Here is a 15589-nt window from a genome sequence, read left to right on the forward strand (position 1 = left end):
AGAAAGAGCATTTCTCACATGTTCATTAATTTGACTTTCCTCCCCCCAACTTTTTACTTCTTGAAATGTTGTCTTGCCATACTAAACATAGAGGAAAGAAATCATATTCAACCTATGGGGTTTTTTTCCTTCAATTTTCAGAACAATGAGGTGTTAGAGCTGCAGAGAATAAGAATGAAGGATGAAATTCGAGAATACAAGTTTCGAGAAACCCGCCTCCTTCAGGACTACACTGAATTGGAAGAGGAAAATATAACTTTACAGAAGTTAGTGTCCACATTGAAACAAAACCAGGTAGGTTTAAAAAAAAAAAAAAAAGATTTATTAGTTACAGTCCAGATGAAAGTATACTCTCTTTATGCTGCTTGGTAAGTGACTTTTTTCTCTCTCAAAAAATGGTTTCTCAAATTTCATCATCATTTTTCTCTCCTAAAGTTAACATACCTTTGCTGATCTTATTTTCATGATTCATCATAGTGTCAGTAGCTATGCTTGTGAAGCACGAGCTTTGGCAGCCCTTACCAAATAAGAAGGTCTTCAGGCATTATTTTGGTGATAAACTGTAATATTTGAGAACTAGGCTATTTAAGTTCAGAAAGGTTAATCATTGGAAGGATAATCATCAATTCATATATTATTCTGGCCACAGCAAAACATGAAAACACATTTAAGTAGAGAGAACACTAATGAATTATAATGGCTTTTTTTAGTTTGTTGAAGTATTAACAAATCAAACTTAATAAAACTCACTTTCCCTATAAAATTTATACAATGAAATTTCCTTACACTTTTCTTGCTATTATTTTTTAGTTTAAATAGTATGTTTTAATAGATTATTGTGCAGGCAAAGATGCCTCAATTTGGATTTCAGTCTGTGTTATTAGAAGAAAAATTCTGTTTGTTGACAAGAGCTTAGCATAAGCATTAAAAGTAAAGAAGACTGAACTCTTTTGCAAACGTGTTTCTATAAATGTTTGGAATTATTTCAACCTTTTTTTTTAAAGGCACTGGAGCATATGGTTAGGAAAGTTAAAACATCTCTCCTTTATTATTAAAATGACTCTAATTTGTAGAATTCTTTGAGATTTAACAAGGAACAGAATTCACAATAAAAGTTAAGATCAGAACCATTAAGAAAAAATTTTCTCTTATTATTAGAAGAAATTGTCTTCCTCATTTCTAGTTTGAAAATTTCAACTAATGCATATATATCTTAATATAATTTCTCTTCACAGGAAGCTTAGAAAACTATATATTTGTTTTGTTGGATTAACAATGAGAGGAACTATCTTTTTTGAAAATCCAGTTTATGAAAATGATTATTAATATTTGTAATTTTTGAAGGAAGCATTATGTACTTGCTATGTACTTTAATATATAAATTTCTGGAAATAAAAAGTCAAAATTTTAAAAAGGTTCCTGTTTTTGAGGAGCTAACGCTCTACTAGAACACTTCACCTCAGAATACTGTGGATATCTGGCAAACCGGATTCTTTGATATGTGGTAAATATGGGTACTACAGAAGGCTGCAGAAATGTCTACCACTAAAAGTACTGCTCAACCTCTACCAATAGTACTTATTTACATATAGGTTTAAATAATTGACTAATTGTCTTTTGTTATAAATAACAAATAAATATAAATATGTTTAAATTCTTTTTAAGAAAAAATATAATGTAAAACTTCAGAGGAAAGATTATGCCTTTCAATTAACATATGCCAAGGCCTTTTAGGCTTGTGATAATTTAAAAGGGTTTGAAGTATTAGATCCTATGGAATACTTAATGGTATATTTCTGAGATCCAATTTTTAGTTCAATGAGTGTTTTTTATTCTATCTAATTTAGGTGGAATATGAAGGCTTAAAGCATGAAATTAAACGATTTGAGGAAGAGATGGTATTGCTAAATAGCCAGCTAGAAGATGCCATCCGCTTGAAAGAAATTGCTGAGCACCAACTAGAAGAAGTCCTGGAAACTTTAAAAAATGAAAGAGAACAAAAGAACAACCTGAGGAAGGAACTCTCCCAGTATATTAATCTTAATGAAAGTGTGTACAATAATCATATCAATATCTCAGTAGATGGACAAAAATTTGCAGAGGATATGAATGAACCAAACAATGATGACAAAATGAATGGACATATCCATGGGCCACTTGTAAAACTGAATGGAGATTATCGGACTCCAGGAAGGAAAGGAGAAACCCTACACCCTGTCTCTGACTTATTCAGTGAGCTTAACATTTCAGAAATGCAAAAACTGAAGCAGCAACTTATGCAGGTAATAAATTTTGAGAGTTTGTTGAAAAGTTGATTTTTAAAAATCTCATTAGGGAAAACTTATAGATCCAATGTTAGTTAAGTATGTATTGAACTAGAATTTCCTTCTAACAGGAATTTCTTATTCATGTATTTTTGTTTGTTTGTTTGTTTTGTTTTTTGCTGAGGCAATTGGGTATAAGTGATATGCCCAAGGTAGGAAGTGTTAAGTGTCTCAGATCTGATTTGAACTCAGGTCTCCTCCTGACTTCAGGGCTGGTGCTCTATCCACTGCACTATCTAGCTATCCCTCTTATTCATGTTTTAATTTCTACTTGATTGTATTCTAACTTAATGAATTTCTACTGTAATAAAGAAATGTGTGAGAGCTACATATAAATTGAAGAGACACATCAAAAAGAATAAAGTATAAAAGATAAATTTAGCAAATAAAAATAGCTAAAGACCTAGTTCTAAAGAAAAAAGATTTGACTAGATAAAATTACTCAAAATTACTCAATAAAATTTATCCTATGCAAACTGAGTAAAGGTACTAAAGGCATGCCAATAGTGTTGAGAGAATGAGAGATCAATTTTAGACAGAATATATCAATTTTAGCAAAAAACCATTAATAAAAATACACATACACATACAAACAGAATATAATTAGGGTATTTCTTTATTTTATTTTAGTTTTTTATTATTATAAATTTTTATTGACAGAACATGCATGGGTAATTTTTTACATTATCCCTTGCACTCACCTCTGTTCTGACTTTTTCCTTCCCTCCCTCCACCTCCTCTCCTAGATGGCAGGCAGTCTTATACATGTTAAATATGTTTAGTATATCCTAGATACAACATATGTGTGCAGAACCAAACAATTCTCTTGTTCCACAAGAAGAGTTGGATTCAGAAGGTAAAAATAACCTGGGAAGAAAAACAAAAAATGCAAAGAGTTCACACTCATTTCCCAGTGTTCCTTCTCTGGGTGTTGCTGATTCTGTCCATCATTGGTCAATTGGAACTGAATTAGATCTTCTCTTTGTAGAAGAAATACACTTCCATCAGAACACATCCTCATACAGTATTGTTGTTGAAGTAGATAATGATCTCCTGGTTCTGTTCATTTCACTCAGCATCAGTTCATGTAAGTCTTTCCAAGCCTCTCTGTATTCATCCTGCTGGTCATTTTTTACAGAACAATAATATTTCATAACATTCATATCTGTTATGTTTATCTAACACACACAGTTTACCTAACCATTCTCCAATTGATGGGCATCCATTTATTTTCCAGTTTCTAGCCACTACAAAAGGGGCTACCACAAATATTTTGGCACATACAGATCTAATTAGGGTATTTTCATATCTAATGCAATAGCTTATCTTGGCATTACTGTGGGAATGAGAATATAACAGATTCTACTATATGAAAAATATTGCATAATGAATGTATTAAGAAGTTTGTGGAAATCAAATATTTTTATTAAGCATTTATATGTTTAATCCCTATTATATTCAAAGCACTATGACATACTGAGCAAAGTACAAATATGCTAACAACACTCAATTGCAAAAGCAACAATTTTAGCTACTTGCATATTATCCATAGAGATTTAACTATAAAAGAATTATCCTTAGACCATTTTTATCAGAAATCCATCAGACAAGATGAGAAAAGTGAAATAATGATAATAATAACAACAATAATCATCTGATTTTTACATGGTACTTTATAGTCTTCAAAGCCCTTCATATAATTATTTCCTTTGATCATCAATACAATATTGCAAGGTAGATAATATAGGTAATACCAATTGCTCAAAAGTATTTACTTTTTTATCTTTCTCTTAACTCCTGAGTTTTCATTTTAAAATTACCACTCAATTCTGGTCTTTTCATCAGGAATGCTAAGAAGCTCTCTGTTTTATTAAGGATTTTTTTGCCCTTCTGTAGAACTTTATGCAGTTTTACTGGCTAAGTTATTCTTGGTTGTAAGCATTTTTTTTTTTTTACTTTAGGCATTCTTTCTCATTATTTTCTTCACAACTCTCATTTTAGTGATATTAGAATTTTTAAAAAGTCTTACCTCATGTCCTCTAGGAATCCAATAGAGCTTATGGCAAATCTTTAATTTTCTTAGTGATTTGCTTGTTTTTTTTTTTTTTTTTCATGTACAAACCTCTTCTTTTTTCTTCTTTTTTTATTATAGTTTTTTATTTACAAAACATATACATGGTTAATTTTTGAACATTGACCTTTGCAAAACCTTCTGTTTCACATTTTTCCCTCCTTCACCCTCACCCTCTCCTCTAAATAGCAGGTAGTCCAATACATGTTAAATATGTTAAACTATATGTTAAATCCAACATATGTATATATATATATATAGTTATCTTGCTGCACAAGAAAAATTGAGGTAGAAATTTGACTCAATTCTCTATATATTTTAGAAATGAAGCCTTTATCAGAACCTTTGAATGCAAAAATATTTTCCCAGTTTATTGCTTCCCTTCTAATGTTTTCTACAATAGTTTTGTTTGTACAAAAACTTTTTAACTTATAATATATACTCAAAATTATCTATTTTGTGATCAATAATGATTTTTAGTTCTTCTTTGGTCACAAATTCCTTCTTCCTCCATAGATCTGAGAGATAAACTCTCCTATTTTCTTCTAATTTATTTATCATTCTTTATGTCTAAATCATGAACCTGTTTTGACCTTATCTTGGTATATGGTGTTAAGTGTGCGTCAATGCCTAATTTCTGCCATATCAGTTTACAATTTTCCCAGCAGTTTTTGTCAAATAATCCTTATCCCAATTCTTATCCCAAATTCTTATTCTTATCCCAAAAGCTGGAGTCTTTGGGTTTGTCAAACACTAGATTGATTTAGTTATTGACTATTTTGTTCTGTGAACCTAACCTGTTGTACTGATCAACTAGTCTATTTCTTAGCCAGTAACAAATGGTTTTGATGACCACTCCTTTATGATATAGTTTTAGATCTGGTACAGTTAGGCCAACTTCATCTGATTTTTTTCCACTAATTCCCTTGAAATTCTTGACCTTTTGTTCTTCCAGATAAATTTTGTTGTTATTTTTTCTTAGTCATTAAAATAGTTTCTTGGGAGTCTGATTGGTATAGCACTAAATAAATAGATTAGTTTAGGTAGTATTGTCATCTTTATTATATTTACTTGACCTATCCAAGAGCATTTGATATTTTTCCAGTTGTTTAGATCTGACTTTATTTGCGTGGAAAGTGTTTTGTAGTTTTGCTCATACAGTTACTGACTTTCCTTTGGCAGATACATTCCCAAATATTTTATACTCTCAACAGTTATTTTAAATGGAATTTTTCTTTGTATCTCTTGCTGTTGGATTTTTTGTTAGTGATGTATAAAAATTATGATGATTTCTGTGGATTTATTTTGTATCCTGAAACTTTGCTAAAGTTGTGGATTAAGCATTTTAGTTGATTCTCTGGGGTTTTCTAAGTATACCATCATATCATCTGCAAAGACTGATAATTTAGTTTTTTCATTACCTACTCTAATTCCTTCAGTCTCCTTTTCATCTCTTATTGCCAAAGCTAGCATTTCTAATACAGAATTGAATAATAATGGTGATAGGGAGCAACCTTGTTTCACCCCTGATCTTATTGGGAATGGTTCCAGTTTATCCCCATTATTTATGATGCTTACTGATGGTTTTAAATAGATGCTGCTGACTATTTTAAGGAAAAGAACATTTATTCCTATACTCTTTAGTGCTTTTAATAGGGATGGGTGTTGGATTTTATCAAGTGCTTTTTCTGCATATATTGAGATAATCATATGTCTTTTGTTAATTTGGTTATTGGTGTAGTCAATTATGCTAATAGTTTTCCTAATATTGAAACAGTCCTGCATTTCTGGTATAAATCCTACTTGGTCCTGGTATATTATCCTGGGGATGATTTTTTGTAATCTCCTTGCTAATATTTTATTTAAGATTTTTGCATCAATATTCATTAGTGAGATTGGTCTATAATTTTCTTTCTCTGTTTTCATCCTACTTCCTTTAGGTATCAGTAGGTGTGTCATAAAAGGAATAGGAGACCTTCATTCCCTATTTTTTTCACATAGTTTATATAGTATTGGAGTTAATTGTTCTTTAAATGTTTGGTAGAATTCACATGTAAATCCATCTGGTCCTGGGGATTTTTTTCTTAGGGAGTTGATTAATAGCTTAGTCTAAATATTTTTCTGAAATAGGACTATTTAAGCAATTTAATTCCTTCTCTATTAATCTGGGCAATCTATATTTTTGTAGGTATTCCTTCATTTAACTTACAAATTTATTGTAATAAAGTTGGGCAAAGTAACTCCTAATTATTGCTCTACTTTTCTCTTCATTGGTGGAAAATTCTCCCTTTTCATTTTTAAACTAACAATTTGATTTTCCTCTTTTCTTTTTCTAATTAAATTTATTAAAGGTTTATCTTTTTTGTTGGTTTTCTCATAAAACCAACTCTGTAATGCCAGAGAAACTAAGCAAGAGATTTGAGAATCTCATCCTAAAGAATGAATGGGTGGAACAGCAAATCATAGACACAATTAATAATTTCATCCAAGAGAATGACAATAATGAGACAACATACCAAAATTTGTGGGATGCAGCCAAAGTGGTAATAAGGGGAAATTTTTTTTTCCCTTAGAGATTAGAGAACAATTTAATAGTTTATTAATTGGAGAGATATACTGAGACCAAATGGATGCATGTTGGTCCCAGGGTTGAATGAGACTATCGTCTCAAAGAATCCAGCACTGAGTTTTAGACAGCAAGATTTTTTATAGGATAACAAGAACAATGACATAATGGGGGAGGTACCTGGATGGGGGTAACCTAATGGGGAGAGGCACCTAGGATGACACAAATGGAGGGAGGTACTGAAGAGGTTACTGATATTCTAATAATGTCTAAAATGGATAGAACTTTATCCTGTCAAACATTCGGAAGGAATTATTATAGCTTAAAGATATAAAACCTTTATCTCATCAATATCAAGAGGAAAAGGTCATAACCTAATACAGAGTAACTAAATAGGACAATGGAGAAACTGGGTCAGGACATTAAAAGGGAACTGTGGCATAACAACTCTTAGTTTTATTTATTAATTCAATAGTTTTTTTACTTTCAATTTTATTAATTTCTCCTTTTATTTTTAGAATGTCAAGTTCGGTTTTTGATTGGGGGGTTTTAGTTTACTCTTTTTCTAGCTTTTTTAGTTGCAAGCCCAATTCATTGATCTTCATGCAGTTAGTGGCAGTGCAAAGATTTGTGGGAATCCCCTCTTTGGTCAGAGACACCGGTCCAACATGAAAGAATTCATGAACCTGAAAAGTCTGACTGGCAAAAGGGAAGTTTATTGTTCTCTGAAAAGCTTGTTTTTCTAGGAAAACAAACTTCTGAGTGGCAAGAGGTCCTGGCAGAAAAATAACAAAAGATTATCACTGAGAAGAGAATATCTTCACAGTGAGCAAGAGTCTTGGTAGGCAGCTGTAGGAAGAGGAGAAGTCCCTTGGCAAAGCACAATTCCTACTTCAGATTTCTGCAAAGATTTGGAGTTTAAAATTATCTTTTTATAAGAAATCTCAAGACTGGGGTTTCTATTAAATGAGATTCTTTCAATGTTGTCACTGTCCCTAGGTCTAGATTTCCAGTTGAATGAGACCACTTAAGTTATATCAGGTCCAGATCTCCTGCTGAATGAAACCACTTAAGTTCTAGCTAAGTAGGGAGTGGTCCTGGGTTAATCTTAATGAAACCACTTAACTGCCCTGAAGAGTGGGTCTGTATCAGAGAAGAGTTTCAGAGCTCATCTCAAAAGTCAGGGAGAACAATTTCAAGTTCATCCCCATCATTCTCTTTATTTTATGCAAGTAAGAATCTAGAGACATAAAATTTCCCCTTATTACCACTTTGGCTGCATCCCACAAATTTTGGTGTGTTGTCTCATTATTGTCATTCTCTTGGATGAAATTATTAATTGTGTCTATGATTTGCTGTTCCTCTCACTCATTCTTTAGGATGAGATTGTGTAGTTTCCATTACTTTTTGGTCCATTTTCCCCTGGCTTTTTATTGAATGTAATTTTTATTGCATTGTGACCTGAAAAAAGTACATTTATTATTTCTGCTTTTCTGCATTTGATTTTGAGGTCTTTATGTCCTAGTATATGGTCAAATTTTGTACAGGTTCCATGAACTGCTGAGAAGAAAGTGTACTCCTTTCTGTTTATGTACAATTTTCTCCAAAGATCTATCATACCTAACTTTTCTAGTATTCAATTTACCTCTTTAACTTCTTTCTTATTTATTTTGTGGTTTGATTTATCTAGTTCTTTGAGAGCAAGATTGAGATCTCCCACTATTATAGTTTTGCTGTCTATTTCTTCTTACATCTCTCAACTTCTCCTCCAGGAATTTCCATGCTATACCACTTGGTACATATATATTTGGTATTGATATTGCTGTATTATTTATGCTACCCTTTAGGAAGTATAGTTTCCTTCCTTATCTATTTTAATTAGATCAATTTTTGCTTTTGCTTGATGTGAGATCAGGATGGCTATCCTTGATTTTTTTACTTCGCCTGAAGCATAATAGATTCTGCTCCAGCCTTTCTTCTTTATGTACTCTTTACTCTGCATGTATTGCTCTGCTTTAAATGTGTTTCTTGTAAACAACATATTCTAGGATTCTGGCTTTTAATCCAGTCTGCTATCTGCTTCCACTTTATGGAAGAGCTCACCCCATTCATATTTACTAATTCTGTATTTCCTGCTAACTTATTATCCCCAGATTATACTTTTCTCTTTCCTTTTCCCCTTTCCTTCCTTCTCAGTATTTAAGTTATAGGCAATATTTGCCTCATGCAGCCCTCTCCCTTTAGAATCCCTCCTCCTTTCTTATACTTTTTCTCTACTATTTCTGATTTCCCTTCTATTTAGCCTACCCCTTCTCTTTTCACCTTTCCTTTCCCACTTTTCAATAAGGTGAGAGAAGTTTCTCTGTAAAACATAATATTTTCTCTTTGAGTCAAATCTGATGAAAGTAAGATTCACACAATGTTTATTCACCTCTCTTCTTTCCCTGAAATGTAATAGGTTTGCTTTGCCTCTTTGTGAGATGTAATTTTCCTCATTTTACCTCCACTTTATCCTTTTTCTGGTATAATCCCCTTTCCACCTCTAGTTCCTTTTTTATATTATAACAATAAAACCAAATTATACATGCACTCTCTATGTAAACCCATTACAGAAATATAATTCTCAAGAGTTCTTTTTACCTTTTTATGCTTCTCTTGAGTACTATATTTGGAGGTCAAATTTTTTGTTTAGCTCTGGTCTTTTCATCAGAAATTAATAGAATTCACCCGTTTCATTGAATGCCCATCTTCTTCCTTGGAAGAAAATGCTCAGTTTAGCAGGTTAGTTTATTCTTGGCTGCATTTTAAGTTCCTTTGCCTTTTGGAATGTCAGATTCCAAGCTCTTTGATTCTTTAAGGTAGAAGCTGATAGATCCTGGGTAATCCTTATTGTGGCTCCTCAGTATTTGAATTTTTTTTCTGGCTGCTTGTAATGTTTTTTCTTTGGTCTGATTGTTATGAAATTTAGCCATGATATTCCTTAGAGTTTTAATTTTGGGGTCTTCATGAGGTGTTCAGTGAATTCTTTCAGTGGCTATTTTATCTTCTGATTCTATGATATCAGGACAGTTCTCTTGGATGATTTCCTGAAAAAAGTGTCTAGGCTCTTTTTTTCATCATGATTTTCAGGGAGTCCAATAATCCTTAGATTGTCTCTCATAGATGTATTTTCCAGGTCTGTTGTTTTCCCAAGTAGGTATTTTCTATTTTTTTCTATTTTTTCTTTTTCTTTTTTTCTTTTTTGTTTTCTTGACTGATTTTGATGTCTCATCAAGTCATTCATTTCCATTTGTTCAGTTCTGATTTTTAGTGAATTATTTTCTTCATTTACTTTTTTTACTTCTTTTTGTATTTGTCCAATTGAATTTTTAAGTGAATTGTTTTGTTCTATGGAATTTTTTTCCATTTCACGAATTCTGTTTTTTAAGGAGTTATTTTCTTTTTCCACTTCACAATTTCTGTTTTCCTGGGAGTCATTTACCTTTTCCATTTCACAAATTCTGTTTTTCAGGGAGTTGTTTTCTTTTTCCATTTTGTTAAATCTATCTATCTTTTAATGAGTTTTATGCCTTTTCCAAACCCTCTTGCAAAATTTTCCTTTCCTTTCCCCATTTTTCTTCTAGCTCTTCTTTAATATCCTTTTAAATTTCTTCTAGGAGAGCCCTGTGTGATGGGGATCAGGTTATATCACCCTTTAGGGCTTTATCTGGAGACAGTCTAATTTTAGTCTCCTTGGGGTTTGAAATCTGTTCTTTTCTTTCACTGTAGAAATTATTTATGGTTAAAATTCTCTTTGCCTTTATTTTATAAAAAAACAAAAACAAAAAACGTTAAGGTCTGCTTTTAGGGCAAGGGAGGTTTTTCAAGCTTCCTCTACAAGTCACAGCAGCTGCACTGGGATCATGCTGACTCACTTCTGGTGTTGAGTGGGCATGGCCAGGTCCTGTGAGACTCTGGCTCTTCAGGATTCACTATTTATCTTTTGTGTTTGTGTTGGATGTTTTCTAACTTCTCTGCTGATGAATTGGCTTGCAACCAGGGCAGAGTAGCCGACCCTGTGGTAGAATCCTTCCTATAGATTCTCCACTGCATGGATTCTGCACCACCCTATGGAGACCACACTCCGCCCCAGGTCTGCACAGCATGGTCTGGTGTCCTGTGCCTAGCCACCTCCCTCCATTCCCAATTGAAACAGATTTTTTCTGGTGATCTTTGAAATTATATTCTGCTGGTAATTTGCTGCACTCCCAATTTGTCTCTGTGAAAAGGTCTGAAGAGTTAAAGAATTCTTCATTGGAGTCCCAGTTTGGTGTTAAGGTAACATTGATATAGGCCAAAAGCTTTCATGATTAAACCTTGGTCTTAATTCCTGTCTTCCTACTCCAGCACACAGCTGTAGACTCTTTCTTGACTTGCCCTTGTTCCTCATGCAGGAAGGCTTCTGTGCACTGTGCTCCCAGATTAGGTTGCTTTCTTTCTTTGTTTTAATGTTTTTCTATCTATCTACCCTTGCCCTAGTGCCCAGAGTCTTCTGGCTGTCTCTGAGAAGAGCTGGTCTGTTCTCCTTCTACTTATTTGAAGACAGTCTCACATGACTTATTTCTGATAAAACCATGTTAACTCTTTGTGATCACTGTTATCTTTTCTAAAATATTCACTTACTACCCCTTAATAAAGCATTATGGAATTTTGCCATTATTTAAAGTCACATTTCTTATTATATTTATATAGTTCATAGATTCTTTCTCCTCTTTGAGGAAAGTAATTATATTTATCTATCTATGCTATGACATCCTTACAAAGTTGACACACTCTTAAATAGATAACAGTTGCTAGTTCAGGAATCAAAACTATAGGGCATTACAATTGGTATCATAGGATGTAATTTATTGGGGACTAGTGACTTTGAACTCATTTAGGGCAACAAGATGCTCTCTTACTATCTCTCTAAATATCTTGAATTTCAAACTCTTTTAACTATTTTAGTTGCCTTTTTTTAGTCCAAAAAATTCTTATCTAAACAAAACAGAAAAAAAAAGAATTTATTTCTTTATTTTCACTATCATCATTACTAATATCTCTCCTCCTCTTTGACTCTTCCCTTTTTTTCTTATATACATTTTTTTTAATTCACATTTTGTTGCCTTTAGATTTATCAGCCTCAGCTCATTATGAGCATTAGCATCCCTGACACTGTTCTTTCAGGATCATTCTTATATTAGTCATCTGTTACTGCCCATGCTTCCTTCCATCTTTTTTATAAATGTTTTAAAATCCAAGTTGTTTGATGAATCCTCTATCTATAGATTCTCTTTTTCTTCTCATCAGAATTGCTTCTCTTTGTGTTGACAGAATTTCTTTTTTCCTGAATAGATACTCCTTTTAGTATATTATCTTGCAGCATCTTATATAACCTTTCTCGGAACTCTTTTGAAATTTACTCTCTTCAGACCCAGAGCACAATTGGATAATTGGCAACTTCCTTATCCTCTATCACAGATTCTAGGAAGGAGTAGCCCTTTTACTCCCAAGATTCCTATTAATTATTCTTCAGCAACCATTCTTTATTAGTAAGAATCAGAACTGTATTAGAAGTTCTCTTCATAAACTCCCTGGTATTAAAAAAATATATACATTTTCCTTAAGGCATCTTATGCGGGTCACTGCAAAATTCTTATTTCATTTTTGTTTGGTTTTTTAGTGAAGTATCTTGTTGCCAAGTCAAATTACTCACAGTTGTCAAGACACTTCCTCCTTGTTCTTATTCTGTAAGTAAGGAGAAGTCATGTGATATAGTAGAAATGGTCATAACTGATTCATGTTAACATGATCCCTTTACTGCTTCTGTGACTTTGACTAAGTCACTTTGATTTTTGGAGCTTGTTTCGTCATCAGTAAGATGGAAATTTCATAGGATTTTAGAGCTGAAAGGAAATAAACAAGAAAGTCTATGTCTGGAGACTTTCCCAGATTTTTACAGGCAGGAAATAACAGGGTGAAAATTAAAGTTGGGTCCTTTGACTCCAGATCCATTGTTTTATTTCACTGAACTATATTCTACTTTACCGACATGTACATTAATCATGTTTACTTAACTATAAATTCATTTCTTCCATCTAAATTTTTCTGTTCATCTGACATACTATTAGAAAACTTACTGTATAATTTGTAAGCTTTCTTTTGAGAACAAATAGAACAATTTGTGTAATCTCTTATTCCTAATGAGAAATTGCTAAGGGAATTGGTGAATATGTAATTTTGGATTTTTGGATTCTTCCAGGGTTGTTTCCCTCCAGTACACAATAATTGAGATATCATAGCAATCAATTGTTATGTACTCGAATAATTTTAAAATACAAAAATAATCGTGACTGGAAAACTAATACTGTTATTAAAGACATTTAAAAGTTAGTTCTAAAAGTTTTTAATTGTATTCTCTTCTTTTAGTAAAGCGGCTCTCCCTTTTTAAACTTTTATGTGCTCTAATCTCTACATGCAATTTGAATACCCTTTTGAAAATAATATCAGAATTAAGATTATTACACATAAGTGAGAAGGAAAAAAGAATATGTCATCAGATTTAGATTAGAAATCTCTTCTTCAGCATTATTATTAAGTTAATAATTTTTAAGAAAAATAAATTAAATTGATAACTTGTTATGAAGTCATTTTCAGTCATATCCAACTCTTCATGACCCCACTTGGGGTTTTCTTGGCAGAGATGCTAGAATGGTTTGTCATTTCCTTTCCAATTCATATTACAAAGGAGGAAACAGAAAAACAGGGTTAAGTGATTTGTCTTACAGCTACTAATAGTATCCGAGGCCAGATTTCAACTTAGGAAGATGAGTCTTCCTGACTCCAGTATTGCCTATATCATCTCACTGCCTCCTCCTCTCCCCCTCCCCCATCCCAACTGATAGGATATGTATTTAATTTAAATTATTTATTTAGTTTGACAAATTTAATTTGATTCCCTTAAAGACAATCTATTACCTATCTATTAGAACCATATGATTTAGAGTTGAAAAAACCTCCTCTTTTTATTCTCCTAGCCCTGAAAGATCTCCTCAGAGGAAATTGAGACTCAAATTAAGTGTCTAAAATCTCAGAATAGAGGTAGTATAAGGAAGGTGATCATTGAGTGTATAAGTAAATCATCCCACTCTTTTTAAAGTAAATGATAAGATCCTACACATAGATACATTTAACACACAAAACCACACCTTTAGTTGTTTGTTAAGTGTGGAATAGACCTGTACATCTCCTTAGGAGGAAGAAATCTCAAAGGTCTTAGCCATAGCTTATAGGGCCTATATAAAACCATTTGACTAGTTAGAATTAGATATTTGAGTAAGCAACAAATCAGGAAAAAGAATTCCAATCAAATCCTTAGGAAAGAACGAGAGGAGAGTGCCTAAGCCTTTATCTCTTCCCTGGAGGAAGGACCTTACAGGCTCTGACAAGTTCAGGGCATTTGGACTTTTCCACTAATGCCCCAGTGGTATCCCTAGAATAATAGCAGCTGATATCATTGACTGACTTGAGAACTAAAAACAAATGGAACATGATGAGGGAAGGAAGATGCAAGACTTTTCAAAGAACCCAGCTAAAAGCTGAGAGGAATGGTTAGGGAGAAAAGCAAAATGACATCCCAGTTATAAGCACATTTGCTACATGTACTATTTGGAGGGGGAATGTAAGTGCTTTTTAAAATACAATATCTTAATTTTTGCCCAGTTACATGTAAAACTATTTTAGACACACAAATATGGTGCATATGCCTAAATCAGAGAGAGTAAAAACAGAGAAAGAATGTTTCTTTCATTCATTCATGAATAAATGAATATCAAGGCAAAAAACTTTAATAAAACACCAGCAAGGGGGCAGCTAAGTGGCACAGTGGATAGAGCACCAGCCCTGAAGTCAGGAGGAGCTGAGTTCAAATCTGGCTTCAGACACTTAATACTTCCTAGCTGTGTGATCCTGGGCAAGTCATTAACCTCAGTTGCCTCAGGAAAAATAAATAAATGAATGAATGAATGGATAGATAGATAGATAGATGAAATGCCAGTAAGTAAATGATAGAAATATATCACAAGGATCATACACTATAACCATATAGGATTTATATCAGGAAGCCTTCCCAATAAGATCAAGGATAGTGCTTTCCAATATTACTTAGTATTTTAAGGAAAGTTCCATTTATTCCCCTTTAGTATTTTGAAAACTTTTGTATTATATCTTCTGGGAATTTAGTCGAGCTTATGACAAATCTTTCATTTGTGTCATAAAAGGAATTTGATAGAATTCTTTCTTTCCCTATTTTCCTAAATAGTTTATCTAATATTAGGATTAATTGTTCTTTAAATGTTTGGTAGAATTCATTTATGAATTCATCTGGTCCTGGATTTTTTTTTTTCCTAGAAAGTTCATTGATAGGCTGTTCAATTCTATCTTTAATATAAAGAATCCCATTTCTTCCTCTTGGAGTTTATAATTAGTAATTTATAATTTTATAAATACTCATCACTTTCACTTAGATTGTCAGATTTATTGGTGTTTAATTGGCTTTAATTAATTTATTGGTAAAATAGTTCCTAAATTGCTTTAATTTCCTCTTAGTAG

General features: G+C 32.6%; 1 protein-coding gene across 6 annotated transcripts in view; it reads left to right on the forward strand.

The window, feature by feature from the left end:
• Positions 1-15589, forward strand: part of BICD1 (BICD cargo adaptor 1) — a 249590-nt gene that overhangs the window by 98122 nt on the left and 135879 nt on the right. For all 6 annotated transcript variants that reach the window (XM_031938142.1, XM_031938137.1, XM_031938138.1 and 3 more), the window contains 2 exons: positions 142-294; positions 1848-2282. In XM_031938142.1, coding sequence (XP_031794002.1) covers positions 142-294; positions 1848-2282 — 588 coding nt within the window. The remainder of the gene's footprint in view (positions 1-141; positions 295-1847; positions 2283-15589) is intronic.

This window comes from Sarcophilus harrisii, chromosome 5, assembly GCF_902635505.1.
Source record: "Sarcophilus harrisii chromosome 5, mSarHar1.11, whole genome shotgun sequence".
Taxonomy (NCBI): domain Eukaryota; kingdom Metazoa; phylum Chordata; class Mammalia; order Dasyuromorphia; family Dasyuridae; genus Sarcophilus; species Sarcophilus harrisii.